The sequence below is a fragment of the Somniosus microcephalus genome, chromosome 2, assembly GCF_052327205.1.
Source record: "Somniosus microcephalus isolate GS21.2 chromosome 2, FLI_Smic_1.0, whole genome shotgun sequence".
Lineage (NCBI taxonomy): Eukaryota > Metazoa > Chordata > Chondrichthyes > Squaliformes > Somniosidae > Somniosus > Somniosus microcephalus.
This window is the reverse complement of record NC_140988.1, coordinates 347,739,375-347,764,611: the sequence shown is the minus strand read 5'-3', so window position 1 is coordinate 347,764,611 and position 25,237 is coordinate 347,739,375. Positions and strand designations below refer to the sequence as shown.

General features: G+C 43.7%; 1 protein-coding gene across 2 annotated transcripts in view; it reads left to right on the top strand.

Moving 5' to 3' along the window:
• Positions 1 to 21,381, top strand: part of LOC147123667 (charged multivesicular body protein 3) — a 113,927-nt gene extending 92,546 nt beyond the window's left edge. For both annotated transcript variants that reach the window (XM_085975501.1, XM_085975500.1), the window contains 5 exons: positions 9,246 to 9,306; positions 9,624 to 9,803; positions 16,869 to 16,990; positions 18,496 to 18,610; positions 19,296 to 21,381. In XM_085975501.1, coding sequence (XP_085831627.1) covers positions 9,246 to 9,306; positions 9,624 to 9,803; positions 16,869 to 16,990; positions 18,496 to 18,610; positions 19,296 to 19,438 — 621 coding nt within the window. In that variant the 3' untranslated portion in view covers positions 19,439 to 21,381. The remainder of the gene's footprint in view (positions 1 to 9,245; positions 9,307 to 9,623; positions 9,804 to 16,868; positions 16,991 to 18,495; positions 18,611 to 19,295) is intronic.
• Positions 21,382 to 25,237: the final 3,856 nt, after the last annotated feature.

The window sequence follows — 25,237 nt, the reverse complement described above, 5'->3', positions numbered from 1 at the left end:
CCCGGGGCTCCTTCCGTGACCTTCTCACCAACCGCCCCTCCTCAGGGCTCCTTCCGTGACCTTCTCACCAACCGCCCCTCCTCAGGGCTCCTTCCGTGACCTTCTCACCAACCGCCCCTCCTCAGGGCTCCTTCCGTGACCTTCTCACCAACCGGCCCTCCTCAGGGCTCCTTCCGTGACCTTCTCACCAACCGGCCCTCCTCAGGGCTCCTTCCGTGACCTTCTCACCAACCGGCCCTCCTCAGGGCTCCTTCCGTGACCTTCTCACCAACCGCCCCTCCCGGGGCTCCTTCCGTGACCTTCTCACCAACCGCCCCTCCTCAGGGCTGCTGCTGTGACCTTCTCACCAACCGCCCCTCCTCAGGGCTCCTTCCGTGACCTTCTGCACCTGGTCTTCCCTGATGGTCACCCCTCCAGGTACTAACCAGGCCTGGCTCTGCTTTTAGCTTCCAAGCCTTGCCAGTGACCCTGTCCCTAGTCCCAGGAACAGGGCTATTTAGTTGGAGGAAATTTCTGCTCATCCAGTACTGGATGTCGGACAAGCAGTGCGACAATTTAGAGCAGAGGGGTCGAGAGAGATGGTGGTGAGAGAGCTGGGTTACCAAATAACCCATCAAGGAAACTCACCTTTGGTTTATTCTGATGGGGATTGAGTACTTTATAATTCTTTACCACAGAAGGCAGTGGAGGCCAATTCATTAAATATATTCAAGAAGGAGTTGGATATATTTCTTAAGGCTAAAGGGATATGGGGAGAAGGCAGGGACAGGGTACTGAATTTGGATGATCAGCCATGATCTCATTGAATGGCGGAGCAGGCTCGAGGGGCTGAATGGCCTACTCCTGCTCCTATCTTCTGTTTCTATGAGTAAACCATATGAAATTAAGTAAGCTCATTCAAATTTACCATTCGGTATTGTGTGTCAATGTTTTTTTTTTCTGAGATTAAACAACCAACTGATTATAAAGCCATAATCTGGTCTGGTCAGAATGAGTCTTTTCTCTACACCAGTGGTTCTCAACCTTTTTTGGTTGAAGGACCCCTTTTCAAATCGATTAGTAATCACGTACCTCCGCCGCGCCCCCCCCCCCCCCACCATCTAAATTTGAATACTATGTAATACTCATAATATGAAAGTGCTGCATGTAAAGAGTGTTTTCACAATGCTTTTAAGAAAACAGGTATTTACTGACAGATATCAGTGAGATGGGTGTGCCTGCTTCTCACCACAGAGTCTGTTTATCCTTGGTGTGATGTTTTTCTTCAGGTGAGGGAGGGAAAGTGTCCCTAATTCCACAGCTTAAATGATAGCACGATGTTTCCTGAAAATGTTGGTACAGTATAGCAATGCTAAGGACACCCAGTACCAACTATATTTAGAAGGTGGCATGATTTTGGCCGTACACTACTTTGTGTCATTGCACAGTCTGTGATCTGTTGTAAAGAGGGTTCTTCCCGTGGGTTAGCTGAGTCGGTCTGTTTTCCTTCCTTGTAAAATAGCGCAGCATTTTATCCAGGGAAGAGACTTGCGAACAATGTTCCCTTTAAGCTGCACGGCCGTGCAGCTCCCGCACTGCCAGCTTTTAAATAGGAAAAACTTTGCATGCGTGGTATATTGAATAGCTCCCTTAAAGGACTCTCACGCTCTCACACTCTGATTAAACTTTTAGCCATACCCCTCAGATCTAAGGGATGGTCTCTAAACCGTAACCGCAATCTAATGTTTTTTAGCCTGGACAACTAGGAAAGCTATTTTGTTGGTAAACAACAATTTGGGAATTAATTCTGAATGGATTGATAACCTTCAGGCATCTCCCCTCCTAGGTGAGACAGCCAGCCCCCTCTGTGCTGCACTCGGCTCAAGCCTCCCGGCTCACACCAAGCCCGCCTCCAGCTGCACTTGCACATTATTTCGCTGACCCCCTGGAAAGTCTCTACGGACCCCAGTTTGAGAACCACTGCTCTACACTACTGAGATCATTCCAGAGGCCAGAGTTCCCTACTGATGCTCTCTGATCCAATCTTAAACACTAGTCCTGTGATGAGGATTTCAGTAAACATAGGAACAGAGTAGGCCATTCAGCCCCTCGAGCCTGTTCCGCCATTCAATGAGATCATGGCTGATCATCCAAATTCAGTACCCTGTCCCTGCCTTCTCCCCATATCCCTTGATCCCTTTAGCCTTAAGAAATATATCCAACTCTTTCTTGAATATATTTAATGAACTGGCCTCCACCGCCCTCTGTGGCAGAGAATGCCACAATTTCTCTGGGTGAAGAAATTCCTCCTCATTTCAGTCCTAAATGGCTTACCCCTTATCCTTGGACTGTGACCCCTGGTTCTGGACTCCCCGGCCATCAGAAACATCCTTCCTGCATCTAGTCTGTCCAGGCCTGACAGAATTTTATAGGTTTCGATGAGATCCCCTCTCAATCTTCTAAACTCCAGTGAGTATAAGCCCAATCGACACAATCTCTCCTCATACGTCATTCCTGCCATCCCAGGTATCAGCCTGGTGAATCTTCGCTGCACTCCTTCCATGGCAAGAACGTCCTTCCTCAGGTAAGGCGACCAAAACTGCACACACTACTCAAGGTGCGGTCTCACCAAGGCCCTGTACAACTGTAGCAAGACATCCTTGTTCCTGTACTCAAACCCTCTTGCTACGAAGGCCAACATACCATTTGCCTTCTTAACCGCCTGCTGCACCTGCATGCTTATCTTCAGTGACTGGTGCACAAGAACACCCAGGTCTCTTTGCACTTCCCCTTCTCCCAATCTATTGCCATTCAAATAATCTGCCTTCCTGTTTTTGCCACCAAAGCGGATAACCTCACATTTATCCACATTATAGTGCATTTGCCATGTTTCTGCCCAATCACCCAACCTGTCCAAATCGTACTGGAGTTTCACGACATCCTCCTCACAGCTTACCCTCCCACCCAGCTTTGTGTCGTCTGCAAATTTGGAGATATTCCATCCAATTCTCTCGTCCAGATCATTAATATATATTGTGAACAGCTGGGGTCCTAGGACCGATCCTTGCGGTACCCCACTAGTCACTGCCTGCCACTCGGACAACGACCCGTTTATTCCAACTCTTTGCTTTCTGTCCGCCAGCCAGTTCTCTATCCAAGTCAATACCTTGCCCCCAATACCATGTGCCTTAACTTTACATGCTAATCTCTTATGCGGGACCTTATCGAAAGCCTTCTGAAAGTCCAAATACACCACATCCACTGGTTCTCCCTTATCTATTTTACCAGTTACATCCTCAAAAAATTCCAGTAGATTAGTCAAGCATGATTTACCTTTCGTAAATCCATGTTGACTTTGTCCGATCCTGTCACTGCTTTCCAAGTGCTCTGCTATTACATCTTTTATAATGGACTCTAGCATTTTCCCCACTACCGATGTCAGGCTTACCGGTCTATAATTCCCCGCTTTTTCTCTACCACCTTTTTTGAATAGTGGGGTAACATTAGCTACCCTCCAATCCATGGGTACTGTTCCAGAGTCTATCGAGTTCTGGAAGATGACCAGCAATGCATCTACTATTTCTAGGGCCACTTCCTTAAGTACCCTGGGATGTAGATTATCAGGCCCTGGGGATTTATCGGCCTTCAGTCCCATCAATTTTCCTAACACCATTTCCCTACAAATACTGATTTCTTTCAGTTCCACCCTTTCATCAGACCCTATGTTCCCCGGCATCTCTGGGAGGTTATTTGTGTCTTCCTTTGTGAAGACAGAACCAAAATATGTATTTAGTTGGTCTGCCATTTCTTTGTTCCCCATTATAAATTCCCCTGATTCTGACTGCAAGGGACCTACGCTTGACTTCACCAATCTTTTTCTCTTTACACATATCTATAAAAGCTTTTACAGTCAGTTTTTATGTTCCCTGTAAGCTTGCTCTCATATTCTATTTTCCCTTTCTTAATTAATCCCTTTGTCCTCCTTTGTTGAATCCTAAACTGCTCCCAATCCTCAGGATTATTGCTTTTTCTGGCCAATTTATATGTCCTCTCCTTGGATCTTATGCTATCCCTAATTTCCCTTGTTAGCCACGGTTGAGTCACCTTTTTTTGTTTTATTTTTATGCCAAACTGGGATGAACAAATTCTGTAGCTCATCCATTCGGTCTTTGAATGTTTGCCATTGCCTATCCACCGTCAACCCTTTGAGTGCCATTCCCCAAACAATCCTACCCAACTCGCTCATCAGACCATCGTAGTTCCCTTTATTTAAATTGAGGACCCTTGTCTCCGAGTCAACTACTTCATTCTCCATCTTAATGAAGAATCCGATCATATTATGATCGCTCCGACCCAAGGGGCCTTGTACAACAAGATTGCTAATTAATCCTTTCTCGTTACATAATACCCAGTCTAAGATGGCCTGATCTCTGGTTGGTTCCTCGACATATTGGTCCAGGAACCCATCCTGTAAACACTCCAGGAATTCCTCCTCCACAGTATTGCTACTAATTTGGTTGGCCCAATCTATATGTAGATTAAAGTCACCCATGATGACTGCTGTGCCCTTATTGCACGCTTCTTTAATTTCCCTTTTAATGCCATCCCCAACCTCTGCCTTACTGTTTGGAGGTCCACCCCCACTAATGTTTTTTTCCCCTTAGTATTTCTCAATTTTACCCATGCAGATTCCACATCGTCAGAGCTAATATCCTTCATTACAATTGTGTTAATCCCTTATTTAACCAGTAATGCTACCCCACCTCCCTTTCCTTTTTGCCTATCTTTCCTGAATATCGAATACCCCTGGATGTTGAGTTCCCAGTCTTGGCCATCCTTGAGCCACGTTTCTGTAATCCCAACCAGATCATATTCGTTTACATCTATTTGCGCAGCCAATTCATCCACCTTATTACAAATGCTCCTCGCATTAAGACTCAAAGCCTTCAGGCTTGTTTTTTTAACGCTCTTAGACCTATTAGAATTATTATTTACTGTGGCCACGTTTGATTTAAACCGTTGATTTCTCTGACTGCCACTTTTGTTTTTCTCCTTCCTATCTTTTGCTTTTATCCTTGTTTTCCTTTCCTCTGTCTCCCTGCTCAGGTTCCCGACCCCCTGCCATTTTAGTTTAAACCCTCCCCCAGAGCACTAGCAAACACTTCCCCCTAGAACATCGGTCCTGGCCCTGCCCAGGTGCAAACTGCCCAGTTTGTATTGGTCCCACCTCCCCCAGAACCGGTTCCAATGTCCAATGAGGGGACTAAATGTAAAATTTCCAAATTTGCTGATGGTACAAAGCTAGGTGGCAGTGTCAGATGTGAAGAGGCTTCAAGGGGATCTCGACAGGCTCAGTGAGTGGGCGAGAACATGGCAGATGGAATATAATGTGGATAAATGTGAAGTTATCCACTTCGGTAGAAAAAACAGAAAGGCGGAGTATTTCCTAAATGGTGAAAGATTGGGGAATGCAGATGCTCAAAGGGACCTGGGTGTCCTTGTACATGCGTCACTGAAAGTGAATGTGCAGGTGCAGCAAGCCATCAAGAAGGCAAATGGTATGCTGTCCTTCATTACAAGAGGATTTGAGTACAGGAGTAAAGAAGTCTTACTCCAATTATATAGGGCCTTGATGAGACCACACCTGGAGTACTGTGTATAATTTTGGTCTCCTTACCTAAGAAAGGATATACTTGCCGTAGAGGGAGTGCAACGAAGGTTCACGAGATTGATTCCTGGGATGGCGGGACTGACGTATGAGAAGAGATTGAGTAAACTAGGTCTGTATTCTCTTGAATTCAGAAGAATGAGAGGGGATCTCATTGAAGCATACAAAATTAATACAGGGCTTGATAGGGTGGATGATGGGAGGATGTTTCCCTTGGCTGCGTAGTCTAGAACCAGGGGCCACAGCCTAAGGATAAAGGTAGGACTGAGATGAGAAGAAATTTCTTCACACAGAGGGTGATGAATCTTTGGAATTCTCTACCCGAGGGCTGTGGAGGCTCAGGCATTGGGTATATTCAAAACAGAAGTCGATAGATTTCTGACTAGTAAGGGCATCAAGGGATATGGCGATAGGGCCGGTGAATGGCGTTGAGGCAGAAGATCAGCCATGATCTCATTGAATGGCGGTGCAGGCTCGAAGAGCCGAATGGCCTACTCCTGCTCCTATTTCTTATGTTCTAAGATTGTCACTAATAAATCCAAAAAGGAATAAAGGAGAAACTTCTTTAAGAATGTGGAACTCGCTACCACATGGCATGATTGAGGCGACTATTGTAGACGCTTTTAAGGGGAAGCTAGTTAAGTATGTGAGGGAGAAAGGAATAGAATGATATGTTTATATGAGATGAAGTAAATAGAGTGGGAGGAGAGCATGGCCTAATTCTATGCTGTTAATTCTATGTGGCTTAGAAGGCGCAAGAGAGAAAAGTCCAGGAGCACTGACCATACTCTTATTGTTAAAATAGAAAAAAGCAAGAAAGGTTGCATTGGAGACCAAGGGATTGCCTATCAAACAACAAGATTTTCCTGTATAATACCTGTGTTAAAGGTGTTGGAGCCTCCCCCGGTGGGAGCTCGTATCTTGGATGCACTTGGATTTTATGGCGAGTTAATAGATATTGATGAGAAAAATCTTTAAGATGAAAGATTAAAAAGTAAAGCTTCTTGGAGGCTGCTTTAGCCATGGATGTCATGTCATCCAGGACACAATTAATGATTGACTAGCCAGCTTGGCTCATTAATGGGACTTGGAGGGATCGAGCTAGTGCTGGAATATGGGATTCATTGCACACATTTCAGATAACCCTGCAAACCAGTGACTTAACCAGTAGGGTGGTCCTGACTGGACAAGCAGCGGGAAGCTTAGCAATACTCTGTGCTGGTAGCCAGCATGGTTTTGGTTAGTTAAACCCCAACTGTACTCTTGAATACACTTGGCGGTCCTTAAGCCTTTGCTCTTGCTAATCTGCACTTAAGCTCTCTGGACTTGGGTAAATGGTGTGTGTTCCCTATCTCAACCTCTGAATTTCTTAGCTTGGTTTGGAGACTCTTAACCCACCCTAATGTTTTTCATCTAAATCAGATACCCAGCTCACTGAAGAAAATAAGGGAGGTGAGGTGAGTTCTGCTGAGGTCACAGGAGATGGACCAAGGGAATTAATGTATGAAAAAGGGCTAATCATATGGGTAAGAAATGGTAGCTGTTGGTTAGACTTGCAAGAGCCGCAAACTTTAAATAAACAAGATTTTCATTAAAAGCTTGGCGGGGATGGATATGTAAATATAGTGATACAGCTATTGCAACCATTACTGACTCATTCAACCTGCTTGTGGATTATAACTCCTACCCTGTGACTTTTCATCATAAATCCTCTATAACCTTTGGGGATTATCTGTGTGTTTATGAAAGTGTTTTGGAGGAGTTGGACAGTGGGAGACAGTTGAATTATCGGTGGGTACATTTATTGACTTTTTGAGATGTAAGTTTCAGCTTGTGTCAAACCCAACAGATCCTCACACCCGGTTTCTAACTGAGTATTAATAGCCAGTGTTCAAAAAGATTGTTGAAATTTATGGAAAGGGACAGGTAAAAAATAGTCATTATTTATCCCTCAACCAACACTACAACAGCAACTTGTTTGTATAGCACGTTTAACATAGTAAAACATCATTATCTGGTCATTTATCTCACTGTTTGTGGGACCTTGCTGCGTGCAAATTGGCTGCCGCACTTCCCTACATTACAACAGGGACTGCACTTCAAAAGTACTTCATTGGCTGTAAAACACTTTGGGATGTCCACTATATAAATGTTCTTTCTGCCTAACTTGTTTTAATAAATATAGCCGGAATCTGTTTTATGCCATGTACGGTCAGACAGGGCTCCAAGCGAAACCTCCCAAATCCAGAGTTTTCTTCAAGCCTAAAATTTTGAATGGTGTTTTAATAATACAACCAGTGACACAAATGATTTCAAATTTTGTTTGACTACATCTTCTGGTTGCCTTTCATAGCTTGCAACATTAGGAAAAACTGTTTATTCCTTGTATTTTTATTTAAGTGTATTTGCATTGCTATATTGAGCATGCAGTGTTTTTAAAATACTTTGTTAAATTGAGACAGTGATAGGACGAGAGTTTGCACACATGATTCGTCCCATAGAGTACTGTATCTCAGTTGTGTTATTGATGCAAGGTGCTGAGCAGAGGCCAGCTGTTTGCCCACAGGAAGGGAAAGTCTGAGCAGAAATCATCCTGACCCATTCACTGGGACCTCCTAACAGTAGGCTTGTATGAGGCCTTGGAATAGCAATAAAATAAATGGAGAAAATCAAAATTCTTAAAGTCATGAATGAGGTTGTTCATGAGGGTCCTGACGTTCCAGGTCCCGAACTTCATTTTAAAGGGTGGAAGATGCCTGTGCGTGAATTCTTTTAACGTGGGGTGGCCATTGCACACCAGTTACCACACAGGCTTGACAGAGCAAGGTCTTGGTCCAATGGCAAGGGGATCCAAGATGATTGGAGACCAGGCTCTGCTACAACGGCCCAGTGCACACACGCAAACATACTGCTACTGTCCTCCTCCCTCCTTCCCGCAGGTCCTCTCTATTTCGTAGGATGCATTGTGGGCCCCCCCCCCCCCCCCCCCCCCCCCCCGACCTCGCTGTTGGCCCATGCCGCACCTTCCCTGGGCCCCGACCCTGCTGCCGGTCCACGCTGCGCCATTCCTGGGCCTTGACCTCGCTGCTGGGCTCGTCCTCGCTCCTGGGTCCCGGCCTCGGACATGAATGATGTCTTGTCTCTCAGGATCAAATTAGCACTGATATTCTCGCAATCCCTGGCCCCGAGCTCCACTCGCGATCCACTAGTCACTAGTCTAGTGGAGAAGCGTAGTCTTGACGGCAGAGGGGTCTGGGAATTTGGGAGCTAAGTTTAAGTGAAGAGCCAGTGCTCACTAATGAGAACAAAGAACCGGCATGGTCGGGGGATGGGCAGCGGGCTCAGGAAACAGTCATGAATTAAATGCTAAGACGCTAGCGATAGCCGTGTGCTGAAAGGCAAGCCTCTGTTTCCATTAATGGGGGCCCTGCACATTACTCTTCGCCTCCCCTGACCCTTGTTTCAGTGTGGTCGGAGTTCTGAAACACGCCTGCTTGTTTCCATGCACAGGTGAAGGTGGCATCTCTGCTGCCATGAGTGCAACATGCAAAATAAATGTTATTTGGTATTAATACTGTTACAATTTGGTTTTGATTAGGTCACAGAATGGTCATTAAAAATAAGGAAGGAAATGAGAATGATTGACCGACAAATCCGAGGTAAGTAAAGGTTTTATTTTTTCCGTGCGTAGCTCAGTTAACTGTTGACGCAGCTTACTGTGTAAAGTGTTGAGGAAAATGATAGCTGTAGGATTTCTCACTGAATCTGTCAGCAGTCTTTTAGTAAAATGTATTGCCTGGGTCCATCGACCTGAAATGTTAACTTTGTTTCTCTTTCCACAGATGCTGCCTGACCTGCTGAGTAGTTCCAGCATTTTCTGTTTTTATTTCCGATTTCCAGCATCCGCAGTATTTTGCTTTTATATAAATGCATGTTTTCCTAATGCTTTTTTTCCTTTTCCCTATCTCCTTGTTAGATATTCAAAGAGAAGAGGAAAAAGTCAAGAGGTCTGTGAAAGATGCTGCGAAGAAGGGCCAAAAGGATGTGTGCTCTATATTAGCTAAAGAAATTGTCCGGTCAAGAAAGGCCGTGAGCAAGCTGTATGCGTCGAAAGCCCAAATGAACTCTGTCCTTATGAGCATGAAGAACCAACTAGGTAAGTAGTTAGTGTTGTCCCTGGGATTTCAGTAAAATGCCACGACCGGCTAGTGAAATTCTTGTGGTATCTGCCGAGGGCCCATTCCAACCAGGAGCTGGTTTAAGACTGCCAGAACTCACTTTCCATTAGACCCTATTCTCCATATAGACTAGGCTGGATTGGACATGAACTATTAAATTCTTCTGTAACTTGATTTTTATGCTTTTTTTTTTGTTACTCATTTACACGTTTTAAAATTAGCTGTAGTTCACCCCGTTCAATGAAATAAACCAATGTGCCTGAGCACTTTGAAATGATCATTTCAGGTTTTACTTACTGGTTATAATTTTGGCCCTGCTTTCCAAATAAGGGCCTCTAAGTACAGGAAACTCTCGTTTAAACGGCACCTAAATATCCGGAATTCTCTATTAACCGGCAAAATTCATACTCCGAAAACAACACCTCAATAACCGGAAATGTTGCCGAGTCCGAGCCTCCTGCGGTAGCTCAGTTAGTCAGTGTGGGTAGTTCTCCAAACTGCCACTACTCGGCTTCTTGGCACTGTCAGAAGTCTGAACACCTCAATAACAGGAGTCTGACTCTGTTTGTTAAAAATAGCCTTGGTAGATAACCCTCTCTGTCATCTGGAATTTTTAATCAACCGGCACCATCCCGGTCCCGTCGGTGCCGGATACCAGAGAGTTTCCTGTATTCCAAAATATCAGGAGACTGTAAGTTTACACGACTAATTGAAGTCTTGAGGTTTTTTTTTATTCTTGGGATGTGGGCGTCGCTGGCAAGGTGGTGAGCAAACTGAGTGGCTTGTTAGTTAAGAGTCAACCACATTGCTGTGGGTCTGGAGTCACATATAAGCCAGACCGGCCGATTTCCTTCCCCAAATAGTGAACCAGACGGGTTTTTAATGACAATCCGGTAGTTTCATGGTCACCGTTACTGATGCTAACTTTTTAATCCAGATTTATTTAATTAACTGAATTTAAATTGCCCAGCTGCTGTAGTGGGATTTGAATTCGTGGCGCCAGATCGTTAGTTCAACGCTATGCAACCGTACCCCTAATGAGAATATTAAAGACAGCCTTGACTTGGTTTTTTTTTGTGAAAACCTAAATAAACTAAAAGCAGTTGAATTGTAGCGAAGAGCATGATATTGTCAAACCGTTTCGGTAGAATAAGAAATGGGCAGCTTTAACCATTTGATTGCAGGACAGGTAAATTTCGGATCAGAATGGGTAAAATAATTTTTTTGATTTGAAAAGCAAAAAGAGTTGCCCCTTGTGGGCTTATGTGCGTAGCTATGTGGAGGCGGGTTTGATTCGTGCTGCTTGTCTGATTCGTGCTAGTCTAGATTTAGATGCTCCTTTTAATCCTATATTGTGGGCTAGGGACTTGGGTCATTAGCGCCCTGCGTAAAAAGCCATTGAGTAAAAGATACCCTCCATATTAGCAATTCTAGCTCGGCTTCTCGTAATTACTGGATTTTTATATAAATTAAATGAAGCTGTTACTTTGTGATTTGCTAAAAGAAATAAAAAATCCATTGGATGCAGTGTTTAAATACACATATTCTAGTCATAAGGCTTTAAGAAGTGTTTATTATATAGTGGGGGAACTGTGCTCAAGAATTACAAAGTACAGTACCATTTTCTCAAACATTATCTCAGATAGCTAATTTTATAAGAAAACAATACAACCTCCCTCAAAATATTGAGTGAATAATTCAGAGTACTGAAATATTGTAATTAGAAATGTAACGAGATTAAACTGCCCATAACTGTAGAGCAGATTACTTTAGAATTGCTACTTATATCCAAGTACCACCCAGAATGGTTTCAAATGTGACCAAAAATGAAATTGTGGAGTGGTTTGTAAGAAGCAGTTGTTGATGGCCTATTTATAAAAACAAATAGTTCCCCTTCCCACTGAATATAGTGTTTTTTACGTCACTCTGTCGTCCAATTTTTCCCTAATCTCCCACGCACAGTTCTGCTTCCTGGTGATCTCCCTGCCTACCCCGACAGCAGCTTCTGTCTGATGTATGTCGTTTCGCTCTAGGGAGTATACTCTGTGCTGTGGCTTCCAAATGTGTGTTCATGCTTTCATGATACAGTACATAGAAACATAGAAGATAGGAGCAGGAGTAGGCCATTCGGTCCCTCGAGCCTGATCCGCTATTTAATGCGATCATGGCTGATCATCCAAATTCAGTACCCTGTCCCTGCTTTCTCCCTATATCCCTTGATCGCTTTAGCCTTGAGAAATATATCTAACTCCTTCTTGAATATATTTAATGAATTGGCCTCTACGGCCTTCTGTAGTAGAGAATTCCACAGGTTCGCCACTCTCTGGGTGAAGAGATTCCTCCTCATCTCAGTCGTAATGACTTACCCCTTATCCTTAGACTGTGACCCCTGGTTCTGGGCTCCCCTGCCATCGGAAACATCCTTCCTGCATCTAGCCTGTTTAGTCCTGTTAGAATTTTATAAGTTTCAGTGAGATCCCCTCTCATTCTTCTAAACTCTAGCGAATACAGTACAAGCCCAATCGACCCAATCTCTCTCCATATGTTATTCCTGCCATCCCAGGTATCAGTCTGGTGAATCTTCGCTGCACTCCCTCCATGGCAAGAACATCCTTCCTCAGATAAGGCGACCAAAACTGCACACACTACTCAAGGTGTGGTCTCACCAAGGCCCTGTACAACTGCAGCAAGATATCCTTGCTCCTGTACTCGAATCCTCTCGCTATGAAGGGCAGCATACCATTTGCCTTCTTAACCGCCTGTTGCACCTACATGCTTAACTTCAGCGACTGGTACACAAGGACACCCAGGTCTCGTTACAATTCCCCTTTTCCCAATCTATTGCCGTTCAGATAATCTGCCTTCCTGTTTTTGCCACCAAAGTGGATAACCTCATTATACTGCATTTTCCATGCATCTGCCCAATCACCCAACCTGTCCAAATCATACTGGAGTTTCTCAGCATCCTCCTCACAGCACACATGCCCACCCAGCTTTATGTCATCTGCAAACTTGGAGATATTACATCTAGTTCCCTCGTCTAGATCATTAATATATATTGTGAATAACTGGGGTCCTAGTACCGATCCCTGCGGTACCCCACTAGTCACTGCCTGCCACTCAGAAAAAGACCCGTTTATTCCAACTCTGCTTCCTGTCTGCCAAGCATTTCTCTATCCAAGTCTGTACCTTACCCCCAATCCCATGTGCTTTAACTTTGCACGCTAATCTCTTATGCGGGACCTTATCAAAAGCCTTCTGAAAGTCCAAATACACCACATCCACTGGTTCTCCCTTATCTATTCTACCAGTTACATCCTCAAAAAATTCCAGTAGATTAGTCGAGCACGATTTACCTTTTGTAAATCCATGTTGACTTTGTCCGATCCTGTCACTGTTTTCCAAGTGCTCTGCTATTACATCTTTTATAATGGACTCTAGCATTTTTCCCACTACTGATGTCAGGCTTACCGGTCTATAATTCCCCGTTTTCTCTCTACCACCTTTTTTGAATAGTGGGGTAACATTAGCTACCCGCCAATCCATGGGAACTGTTCCAGATTCCATAGAATTTTGGAAGATGACCAGCAATGCATCTACTATTTCTAGAGCCACTTCCTTAAGTACCTTAGGATGTAGATTATCAGGCCCTGGGGATTTATCGGCCTTCAATCCCGTCAATTTCCCTAACACCATTTCCCTACAAATACTGATTTCATTTAGTTCCTCCCCCTCATTAGACCCTATGTTCCCTGACATCTCTGGGAGGTTATTTGTGTCCTCCTTTGTGAAGACAGAACCAAAGTATGTATTTAATTGGTCTGCCATTTCTTTGTTCCCCATTATAAACTCCCCTGATTCTGACTGCAAGGGACCTACACTTGACTTCACCAATCTATTTCTCTTCACATATCTATAGAAACTTTTACAGTCAGTTTTTATGTTCCCTGCAAGCTTACACTCATACTCTATTTTCCCCCTCTTTAATTAATCCCTTTCTCCTCCTTTGCTGAATCCTAAACTGCTCCCAATCCTCGGGTTTGCTGCTTTTTCTGGCCAATTTATATGTCCTCTCCTTGGATCTTATGCTATCCCTAATTTCCCTTGTTAGCCACGGTTGAGTCACCTTTTTTGTTTAATTTTTATGCCAAACAGGGATGAACAAATTCTGTAGTTCATCCATGCGATCTTTAAATGTTTGCCATTGCCTATCCACCATTGATGGGCCTTCAATAACCACAAAACTAGAAGTTATAGACTTAAACAAGTTGGCTTTTAATCACTAAGATCAGAGCTAACATCTCAACACGCCGACTGGTTCACAGGAATGGGTCATACAGATCCTGGGATCTTTATGTAAGAGAAGTCAGGGGCGGAGCCAAGACCTGGAACCTCCCAGGTTAGTCGGGAAAGAGGAAGTGAAACTATACACAGTGGGGGAGGGTAATATACATGAGTGCAAAACGAATACAGGATCAAGACAAACAGATTTCATTACAACCGTCAACCCTTTAAGTAATGTTCCCCAATCCATCCTAGCCAACTCGCGCCTCATACCATCGTAGTTTTCTTTATTTAAATTCAGGACCCTAGTCTCTGAGTCAACTACTTCACTCTCCATCTTAATGAAGAATTCGATCATATCATGATCGCTCTGCCCCAAACGGTCTCGCACAAGATTGCTAATTAATCCTTTCTCATTACATAATACCCAGTCTAAGATGGCCTGATCTCTAGTTGGTTCCTCGACATATTGGTCCAGGAAACCATCCCGTATACACTCCAGGAATTCCTCCTCCACAGTATTGTTACTAAATTGGTTAGCCCAATCCACATGTAGATTAAAGTCACCCATGATAACTGCTGTGCCCTTATTGCACGCGTCTTTAATTTCCCTTTTAATGCCATTCCCAACCTCCGCATTACTGTTTGGGGGTCTGTATACAACTCCCACTAATGTTTTCTGCCCCTTGGTACTTCTCAGCTCCACACATACAGATTCCACATCATCAGAGCTAATATCCTTCCTTACTATTGTGTTAATCTCCTCTTTAACCAGCAATGCTACCCCACCTCCTTTTCCTTTTTGTCTGTCTTTCCTGAATATTGAATACCCCTGGATGTTGAATTCCCAGCCTTGGTCACCCTGGAGCCATGTCTCCGTAATTCCAATTATATCATATATCCATTTACATCTATTTGCGCAGCTAATTCATCCACCTTATTACGAATGCTCCTCGCATTAAGACACAAAGCCTTCAGGCTTGTTTTTTTTAACACTCTTAGACCTTTTAGAATTATTATTTACGGTGGCCATGTTTGATTTACACCCTTGATTTCTCTGACTGCCACTTTTGCTTTTCTCCTTCCTGTCTTTTGCTTCTATCCTTGCTTCCCTTTCCTCTGTCTCCCTGCACAGGTTCCCAACCCCCTGCCATTCCTGCCCACTTCTTGACTGAAGCAGTGACATTATTTAGGAGCTGTAGTTACAATGAGCAGTGAGAAGATCATCATAACGATAAAGAGTCCCTCTATGAACTTGGGCATTTGAGGGGCTAGTGCCCCTTTCAAATGGGGAAGGAGTGCCTCTGAATGGGGGTGTGGGGGGGGGGTGGTTGCAATGTCTCTGAAGGAGAGAGAACCCATTCCAGTAGGTTTTGGAGAAGTAGTAGCCTGGTCAGTTCATTGTGGTTAAACCCAAATATAATTTATTTATTTCTTAACATTTCTTTTTCAAAAAGTATTTAACCAGAGTAAGTGATTTTTAATCTAAATATTTGCACTTTGCAGAGGAGCATGCCACTGGTATCCTCTAGAAATGCTTGTGCCCAGTGGATGTAAGTGGGTGGGGAGTAGCGTATAGAAGAAAGAAAGACTTGCATTTATATCGTGCCTTTCACGACCACCGGACATCCCGGAGTACTAGACAGCCAATGAAGTACTTTTTGAAGTGTAGTCACTGTTGTAATGTGGGAAACGCAGCAGCCAAATTGCTAACAGCAAGCTCCAACAAACAGCAATGTGATGATGACCAGATAATCTGTTTTAGTAATGTTGAGCGAGGGATAAATATTGGCCAGGACACCGGGGATTACTCCCCCGCTCTTCTTCAAAATAGTGCCATGGGATCTTTTACGTCCACCTGAGAGAGCAGGCGGGGCCTCGGTTTAACGTCTCATCCGAAAGATGGCACCTCCGACAATGCAACACTCCCTCAGCACTGCACTGGAGTGTCAGCCTAGATTTTTATGCTCAAGTCTCTGGAGTGGGATTTGAACCCACAACCTTCTGACTCAGAGGCGAGGGTGCTACCAACTGAGCCATGGCCGACAGAAGGATTGGGCATCATTCCACAATAGCTGCCTACAGCCCTCGCTATAAGATCCAGTATATAAATTGTATCTGGTTTCTGAAAGGTATATAACTGCCACATCTGTACTTGGATGTTGATGAAATATATGAAGATGCAGTGCTTATTTTTTTGCGGTGTATGAAGTCCCATGTAACAGTTGTAAAATAGCATCTTCAATTTCTTCCAGGCAAAGCTCCATACACAATTATTATGTATATAGAACAGTGTATTTAATGATTGGTAACAAAGGTACAAGATCAGCAACTGTAACAGCACTTCACTTTCTGCCTCTTTTCCTTCAGGATTTTGCCTTGTATGCCCAACTTCCTCCCTCTCTCCAGGTATGGGAGGCACCACAACTGCACCTTCCCACAGTGCTGTCTTTCAGGATCATTACAAGTGCCTTTACTTAAATGAACTTAGCCTAGTTCTCCAAACACATTTCTGATTTGTTTGCTGTTAAATTTATTTTGAGCCACCGCACGTTTGGGCCCAATGTTCCTTTTAAATTATTTATATTGTAGATTGGGCTGCAGTGATGATTGCTATTGCTGGAGTCTTTCTGCTCAAAATGGTGGTGCCCTACAGTTTCTGCAGAGCTGTTGAAGCCATCATGAAATGGTCATAAAATGATAGTAAATTACTGCTGTTCTCAGTTTTCAATTTTTCCCCCCTCCCCTTCTCTTCACAGCTATAGCGAGAATCACCGGTTCCTTAGAGAAGAGCACAGAAGTGATGAAAGCCATGCAGAATTTAGTAAAAATCCCTGAAATTCAAGCCACCATGAGAGATCTGTCCAAAGAAATGATGAAGGTGAGACAGAAAGCAGGCTCCAAGCCTTTAGAGTTGCAGTGCTGTAGAACAGTTCTGTTTTAAGTTGAACGTGTATCAGATATGCTGCCTAATTCTCCTCATAAAAAATATAGACCCACCCCTTTTTAAAGGAACATATATCGGGACCAATCCTGTCCTTGCCTGATATCCACACACACACGTGCACTTCCACCAGGAATCACTGGATAACGATCATCTGTTCCTGCCTGATTTTCTCTCTCCCTCCCTAAATGTGGGGGCTGAGATCTACTGTAATGCCTCACGTGCTGAAATCAAACCTAATCGTTTGTATCAGTTAATGCTCCTGGATCGTTTCACTATTTTTTCTTGCCATTGTTTTCCCCTCCTAAAGGAGTTGTACTCCTTGCTGGAGTATGGTTCCGTAAGTGCTCGCCAGTATCTTGCTCAGTGACAATTATTCATGTGTGAGACACAAACAGAAAATGTTGGAAATACTCAGCAGGTCAGGCAGCATCTGGGGAGAGAGAAACAAGAGTTAGCGTTTCAGGTCGATGATCTTTCATCGGCCCTGTAGGTAGACTCTTCAACCATTGAGGGACTGATCCTGTTTCTCACACAATGACCCCTCCAGCGGGGGTTCCTGATTAGCAACCCAATGTAGATGGGGACCGCACCATGAGCAGTGGATGCTGTATTCTAGATTGGCGGAGGTACGCATAAATTGCTGAGGCTGTATATAGTGTCTTGCTGCTGCCCTAGCTAAGATTAGCCAATTCAACAAAGAATGCGGACTGAAGCTGCTCGTTTGGCACGGCTGCTCAGTAGATCAACTCGCTGAATGAAACAAAAAACTGCTGGAAATCTGAAAACGATACATAAAATGAAAAAAAACTTGCATTTATTTAGCACCTTTCATGACCACCGGACATCCCAGAGCGCTTTAGACAATGAAGTACTTTTTGAAGTGTAGTCACTGTTGTAATGTAGGAAACATGGCAGCCAATTATGTACTAGAAATTGTCATTTAGTGCGAGGGAGGAGATTTAAAGGGAAAAGTTAGTATACAGGGAGGGAGCAAACTCCCACAAACAGCAACGTGATAATGACCAGATAATCTTTTTTTAGTGATATTGATTGAGGGATAACTCCCCTGCTCTTCGAAATAGTGCCGTGGGATCTTTTACGCCCACCTGAGAGAGCAGACAGGGCCTCAGTTTAATGTCTCATCCGAAAGACGGCACCTCCGACACTGCAACACTCCCTCAGCACTGCACTGGAAACACTGAGCAGATCAGTCAGCATCTTTGGAGAGAACAGATGAGAATATTTCAGGTGCAGATGCTTTATAAGAACTGAAAGAAATGAGAGCATTGCTCGTGCCTTTATCATTCTTGTACTTATTGCTGTTTCAGATTATTTCATACATTAGTTCAATAACTTGTATTTCTTTTTCATTCTTGTATATTGTATAAAATGTGATACATACACTATTTGTACATAATGTGCACTGTCTATATTCCCAGGCGGGGATTATTGAGGAGATGCTCGAGGATACTTTTGAAAGCATGGAAGACGAGGAAGAAATGGAAGAAGCAGCAGAGATGGAAATCGACAAGATACTTTTTGAGGTTACTGCAGGTAAACTAAAGCCACTGTGTATGTTTAAAATCTTTAGTAGGACAGAATCTCCTCGTCTTTTTATAAATGTCATTCCCAGAAATTAGTGTCCTCCACTAGTAAATTTTTGGGACAAGAATTGGAAAAGAACAATTTTCCACAGTCTCCATCCCTTCTTTACTAACGGCATGTACTAGAAATTGTCATTTAATGCGAGGGAGGAGATTTCAAGGGAAAAGTTAGTACTGTATATAGGGAGAGAACGTTCAAGTAAAATACTCCTGTCCATTATAGTTAATATATCAAAGTTAGAAAACCTGACTGGATTGCCCGTGGAGCTGCCAACACTTTGGGTCTGATGATTGTCAACTGGCTGCTAAGCTGCCATCAGTGGGAGGTCCATCAGTAATCGGGGCATTTTAGGACTTGGACATAGATTTGTGGAATTTAGAAATATCCCTGATAGCTTGCACTCAGCATCTAGGGCTGAGCAGGATACTGATCCTGGGAATGGCTGCTGGTATCTCTGGGTTAACTCTTGGACAATGCTGTCTGAATTGTCTGGTCTCTGGCAATGTCTCAGAAATGCAATCAGATGAATGAGTTTGTATCGGTGTGTCTGCTGTCTGTCTATTTCTTAACACAGAATAGTAAGTGCTATGTCAGTACTTGCTTTTGACATCTTCTGTTGTATTTATTTTCACAGGTGCTCTTGGGAAAGCGCCCAGCAAAGTCACCGACGCTTTCCCAGAGCCAGAGCTTGAAGGGGCTGCCGCTGCATCCGATGAGGGCGAGGCAGAGGAAGATATTGAAGAAATGCAGTCCCGGCTGGCTGCCCTTCGGAGTTGATCGGTGTCAATAACTCGGCTGTACAGTTCCCACTCTATAACGACATAATTCTATTGCACTCGACTGATTCCCGCCCCCACCCCCCCCCCCTTCTCTCTTCAGTGTAACATTGTTTTTCCAAATTCCAAAGTAAATATTTCCTGTCTTTGTGAAAGGTAGGTGCAGTTAAACTTGTACAGATGGAAAATAAGCTTCCCAAGAAAAACAAAAATTGCACTTGCAAAAGTTATTCCTTCCTTTACATTAAACCGGCTCTGTCTAGCCATCGTACCTTAATCAGTTTATCATTCAGTGTAATAATTTCAGCACTTTAATGTTAATTTCTTAATTACAGTGTAAAGTGCACCTCCCGGGCATGTAATGAAACTGGGATCCCTGTCCTGTTCCCGAATAATCTTTCTAAAGGGTGTACGGTTGAGGCATGTTTTTATCTTACACTTTCATCATTTGACAGTAACACTAGCAAACCATGGAACCTGTCTATACTTTCAAGCATTTTTTTTTTTTACATGGAATAGAGTATGTAAAGACATTTTGTCTATGTGGCCTTATTTAATTGTAGCAAAAGTCTGTAAACAAAAAAACAAAAAATAATCCTCCCACTATTAATGGCTGCTTGCAGGAAAATATTCAAAATACCCTGTAAATTAACTTGGGCATAACTATTTTTGAGTTACAAAAGAATCTTATAGTTGATGCAGTCATTCTTACAGGGGTTGTGTTTTACTTTATCTAAATCAAGAAGTCTGTTTATAAACCGAAGGCAATAAATATTCAATGTTGCCATCCCTGGTAGCGTTGAGTGTGGAGTCAGCCAGGGTCTGGGATGATTTTGTGAGTTGTGTTTGTGTGTTGTGTCTTTGATCACTGCAATCCCTGTAAAACTGTTGGACTTCAGGTGGTCGAACAATCCCAAATAGTACTAGTTGGGTTTGAATTTGGAGATGGGCCATACCAATGCAGCACTAATCTCCTTGCTTAGGAAGTCCTTTACAAACAAGACTATCTATTCTTGGTCATTTAGCATTTTCAAATGTTTGTTCCCTCCCCAGTAGTTGTAGAGAGTATCTTTTGTAGATACTTGTACAGAACTGTGCTCTCCCCATCACAAGATACTAACATGCAATTGGAACTGTGGGTTTCTTCAACTTAAGAATGAAAGCAAATAAAAAGACTTGGATTTATATAGCGCCATTCATGACCTCAAGATGTATCAAAGCGCTTTACAACCAATTAGGTGTATTTTTTGAAGTGTAGTCACTGTTGTAATGTAGGAATAAGGTCACACTCCACCCAGTAGAGCAACTTTTTTTTTATTTTTTTAAGAACCACTTGTTGACTGGCTGTTTTGCTTTGATACATATTTCTTATGAATTGTGGTTTTTGGCTTTGGTTTAGCTGATTGTAGAGATGCTTTTCATGGCACAGATTTTCAAAATCAGTCAGGGATCTTGGCTAAAATCAGTCAGGAATCTTGGCTTGAGACCTATTCTGGATCATATGCTGTATTTTAATTAGTAAAACTCCATTGTTGGTTAATGCAGTCCCCAGTAACTTGGAAATTATTATAGAGAAGCATCCTTAATGGGACAGTGCCATAATCTGTTTTTGACAATGAGTTAGTTGCTTCTTACTTCATGTTGAAGTAATACTGAAGCAGGATTGACTGCAGTGACTCATTTCTGGCAGGTATTGTAGATTGTTAAAAGTGTGAGTTCATTATACCAGACTTGTTAAGGTTATATTGCAATTGCACACTGTCACTGATGCTGTCCTAATTATGCAGTATCTTGATCCACATAAACGTTAAAGGAAATGATTCAGTTCATTGCTGCCCAAGTGGCTTTCTGACTCACTGGAATTGTACAGTTTATTGAAAAGGTTTTCTGTGCTGTAAAAGATTCATAACCTCTCGTGCGACTTAATAAAGGATTTGGTTTATACATATTTTAAGATTGTGGAATGTTGTAATGCCTGAGGGCAACTCCGTTACATTGCTTTTGACAACTTTCGTAAACAAATATGCTCCATGAACAAGCCAGAATATGAGTATACAACTGAATATTTGATTTATCCAGAATGTGTACTCCAGCTCCAAGATCTATGTACGGGTAGATGGGGGAATCACTGAAAGAATCTTTCTCCCTCTGAACAAGGCAAGATTGTACACAGTCACCCATCCAGTTCATGGTCCTCATCGATATTATGTCCGTGTATAATTGAGACACGGACTGCAGGAGTTGATTATAACAAGTCTTTACTGAATGGAGACAACCTGGAAACTGAAACTACAGAAGCCTGCTAGGGCCTTTTATACAGGGGTGGTCACTGCCGGTACTGCAGTCTGAGACCAGTTATTCCCTTAAAGGTACATACACAACAATTCCTCCCCTTTTAGATAAACAGTACATAACATTCATTTAACAACTAAATAATAACTAATTACAATTACAATTGCTAGATACATTGGTTGAAGTTAAGCAATTAAGTTCAGTCTTTGAGGAGGCTTCCTGATTCTGTCTGGATAACGCCTCTTTGGGATATCAGGTTCTTCTGGCAAGGTTGAGTCGGGATCAATGTCGTTGTTTGGTTCGTCTGCTTCCAATATCACCGATTCTGCGGTTGATGCAATTGGTACTTCGGTTTCATCGCCAGGTGTATCGGATCGTGGTGTGGAGTTGGCGTTTTCCAGTGACTCTAGAATCTGGTCAGCATGGCGTCTTACAATGCTCTCTCCAACGTCCACGGTATACATTGGAGGTCCTTGCCGTGTACAGATCGTTCCTGGCTGCCATTTCTCTGTGCGGTAGTCCCGGGCCAAAACTGGTTGACCTATCTTAAAACTCCTGGTCAGCCTTTCATTCATATTCTGAAACTGCCTGTTCGCCACATCTCTTCTGACATTTGGCTTAACCAAATCCAAGCGGCATCGTAGTCTTCGATTGAAGAACACCATGGCTGGAGTTTGGTTGGTAACCGCATGTGTCGCATTCCGGTAGGCAAACAAGAAGCTATCCACCTTGTGTTGTAGGGGTATATCTTCATTACACATTGCCTTGATAGCCGCCTTGAATGTTTGAACAAACCTCTCGGCCAATCCATTAGTGGCTGGATGATATGGGGCGGATGTGTAATGCTTAACACCATTGTTCTTTAAGAACGTCCGGAACTCTTCAGACACAAACTGTGGTCTATTGTCAGAGCAAATCTGTTCAGGCAGCCCATTCCTGGTGAATATGGTTCGTAAGACTGTGATAGTTTTTTCTGTGGTGGTTGACATTTTTATTACCTCTGGCCACTTTGAATGTGCATCCACCGCAATTAAAAACATCGAGTCCATAAAGGGACCAGCAAAATCAATGTGCACCCTTTGCCATGGAGATGAGGGCCACTCCCATGGATGTAGAGGGGCTTTGGTGGGGTGTTTTGGACCTTCTGGTATCCTGTACAGCTCTTGGTCATCTCTTCGATTTCTCTATCGATTCCCGGCCACCACACAAACGCTCTGGCTAAGTTCTTCATTTTTACCCCACCCAGATGACCCTCATGAAGCTCATTGAGCACTCTATCCTTCAATTTGGGTGGAATTACTATGGATCCACACATCAAGGTTCCTCTGCACACTGACAGCTGTTCTCTTCTCGGCGAGAATGCTGGTAGCAGTGGTTGCTGGCCATCCCTTCACCGTTAAATCATAGACCCAGGAGAGTGTCGGGTCATTTCGTGTTTCCTTTTCTATGTTTGCATTCGTCACAGGGAGACATTCGGCTATAGTCGAGTGGAATAACTCCACTGGATCCACTGCCAGTTCTTCTTCCACCATCGGCAACGGTAGGCGCGACAATCCATCAGCATTCCCATGCTGTTTAGTTCCTTTGTACTCGATGTCATATTGGTGTGCCCCTAGGAAAAGGGACCACCTCTGTAGCCATTGTGCCGTCATTATCGGTACGCCCTTCTGAGGGTTGAAAATGGAGACGAGAGGTTGATGATCAGTTAGTAGAGTAAATTTCTGACCGTGCAGGTAGTGATTGAACTTCACCCCCCACACCAGGCTGAGGGCCTCTCTGTCAATCTGGGCGTAGTTATGCTCGGCTGAAGTTAACGAGCGTGACGCAAAAGCTATCGGCCTCTCTGAACCATCAAGGAATTTATGTGACAGTACCGCCCCAATGCCGTAGGGAGATGCATCACATGCCAGTCTTATCGGTAGTGATGGGCTGTAGTGAGACAATACTTCTCTTGAAGTGATTAGGTCCTTACTCTTCTGAAAGGCCCGCTTACATTCATCGCTCCATTTCCATGCTACTCCCGTTCGTAGTAGGGCGTTCAGTGGATGCAGAATTGTGGACAAATTCAGCAAAAACTTATGGTAGTAATTCACCAATCCGAGGAATTACCTCAGTTGCGACACATTTTCAGGCGCTGGAGCCTTAACTACCGCTTCGATTTTGTCAGGGGACTTATGCAATCCCTCTTCATCAATCACGTGGCCACAATACGATATCTGTTTCTTAAAAAACTCGCGATTGGCTCGTAGCCCATGTTCACGTAGTCTAGTGAGCACCTGCTCTAGGTTGGCAAGGTGTTCACTGTCATCTTCACCTGTCACTAGGATGTCGTCCAAGTAACACGGAGTCCCCGGAATCCCTTGCAGGACTTGTTCCATCGCTCTTTGCCATATCGCCGGAGCTGATGCTACTCCGAATACCAGTCGATTATACTGGTAAAGACCTTTGTGAGTGTTTATCGTGAGATACTTCCTAGAGGATTCTTCAACCTCCATCTGCAAATATGCTTGTGCTAGGTCAATTTTTGTAAAACGCTTCTCTCCAGATAGTGAGGCGAAGATATCTTCTATCTTTGGAAGAGGATATTGTACTGTGTGAAGGACTGGGTTCACCATCACCTTGAAGTCCCCACAGATGCGAACCTTCCTTGGCTCCTCAGACTTGTTTAACGTTTTCTTCATGACAGGGACGATGGGTGTCGCCCACTCGCTCCAGTCTACCTTAGATAACACGCCTGCATTCTCCAGATTCTCCAGCTCTGCCTCGACGGCTGGGCGAATTGCATATGGTACCGGTCTTGCTTTGAAAAACTTGGGAATTGCATTCTCCTCTATTTTTATCGAGGCGGTTACACCTAAGAGTTCCCAGTTCTTGTTGAAATACCTCTTTCTGGCGTCAGCTAAGATTGTTGACAATCGTCCAGGTGTGACGTCGTCATCCTTTTTACCAGCCACCGTCAGTGCCTGAATGGAGTGCCAGTCTAAACTTATCTTTCTGATCCATTCACGTCCCAATAACGGTGGTCCACCATCTTGCAGAATGTAGAGATACAATTTCCGTATTTTCTTGCCGTTGTATTCGACAGGCACCCTTATTTTTCCTCTGGGGTATACTTTTTGCCCCGTATACGTCCTCAAGACAATGGATGTCTCTCTCAAGGGTATGTGTGAGAATAGCCGCTCGTAGTCTCGTCGATTCATGACGGTTAGAGCTGATCCTGTATCCAATTCCATTTTGCCTTGGGACCCTGCTATCGTGAGGGTGACCCAAATGGTTCGGTGATCCTCTTTTGCGATTACGTTGTGAAGTTTGAGACAGCTTAGTCTCTTGTTCCCGGATTCACTATCGCTCATCTGGTCTTCGGAACTACTGTTCGTCATCTTTTGTACTTTCCTGTACGGTTCCTTAGTAGCCTTTTTGTTGTCGTTGGTCGTCTTCCCAGACCTGCAAACTCGTGCAATGTGTCCCATCTTTCCGCATTGCCTGCATATTTTGTCCTTGGACCAGC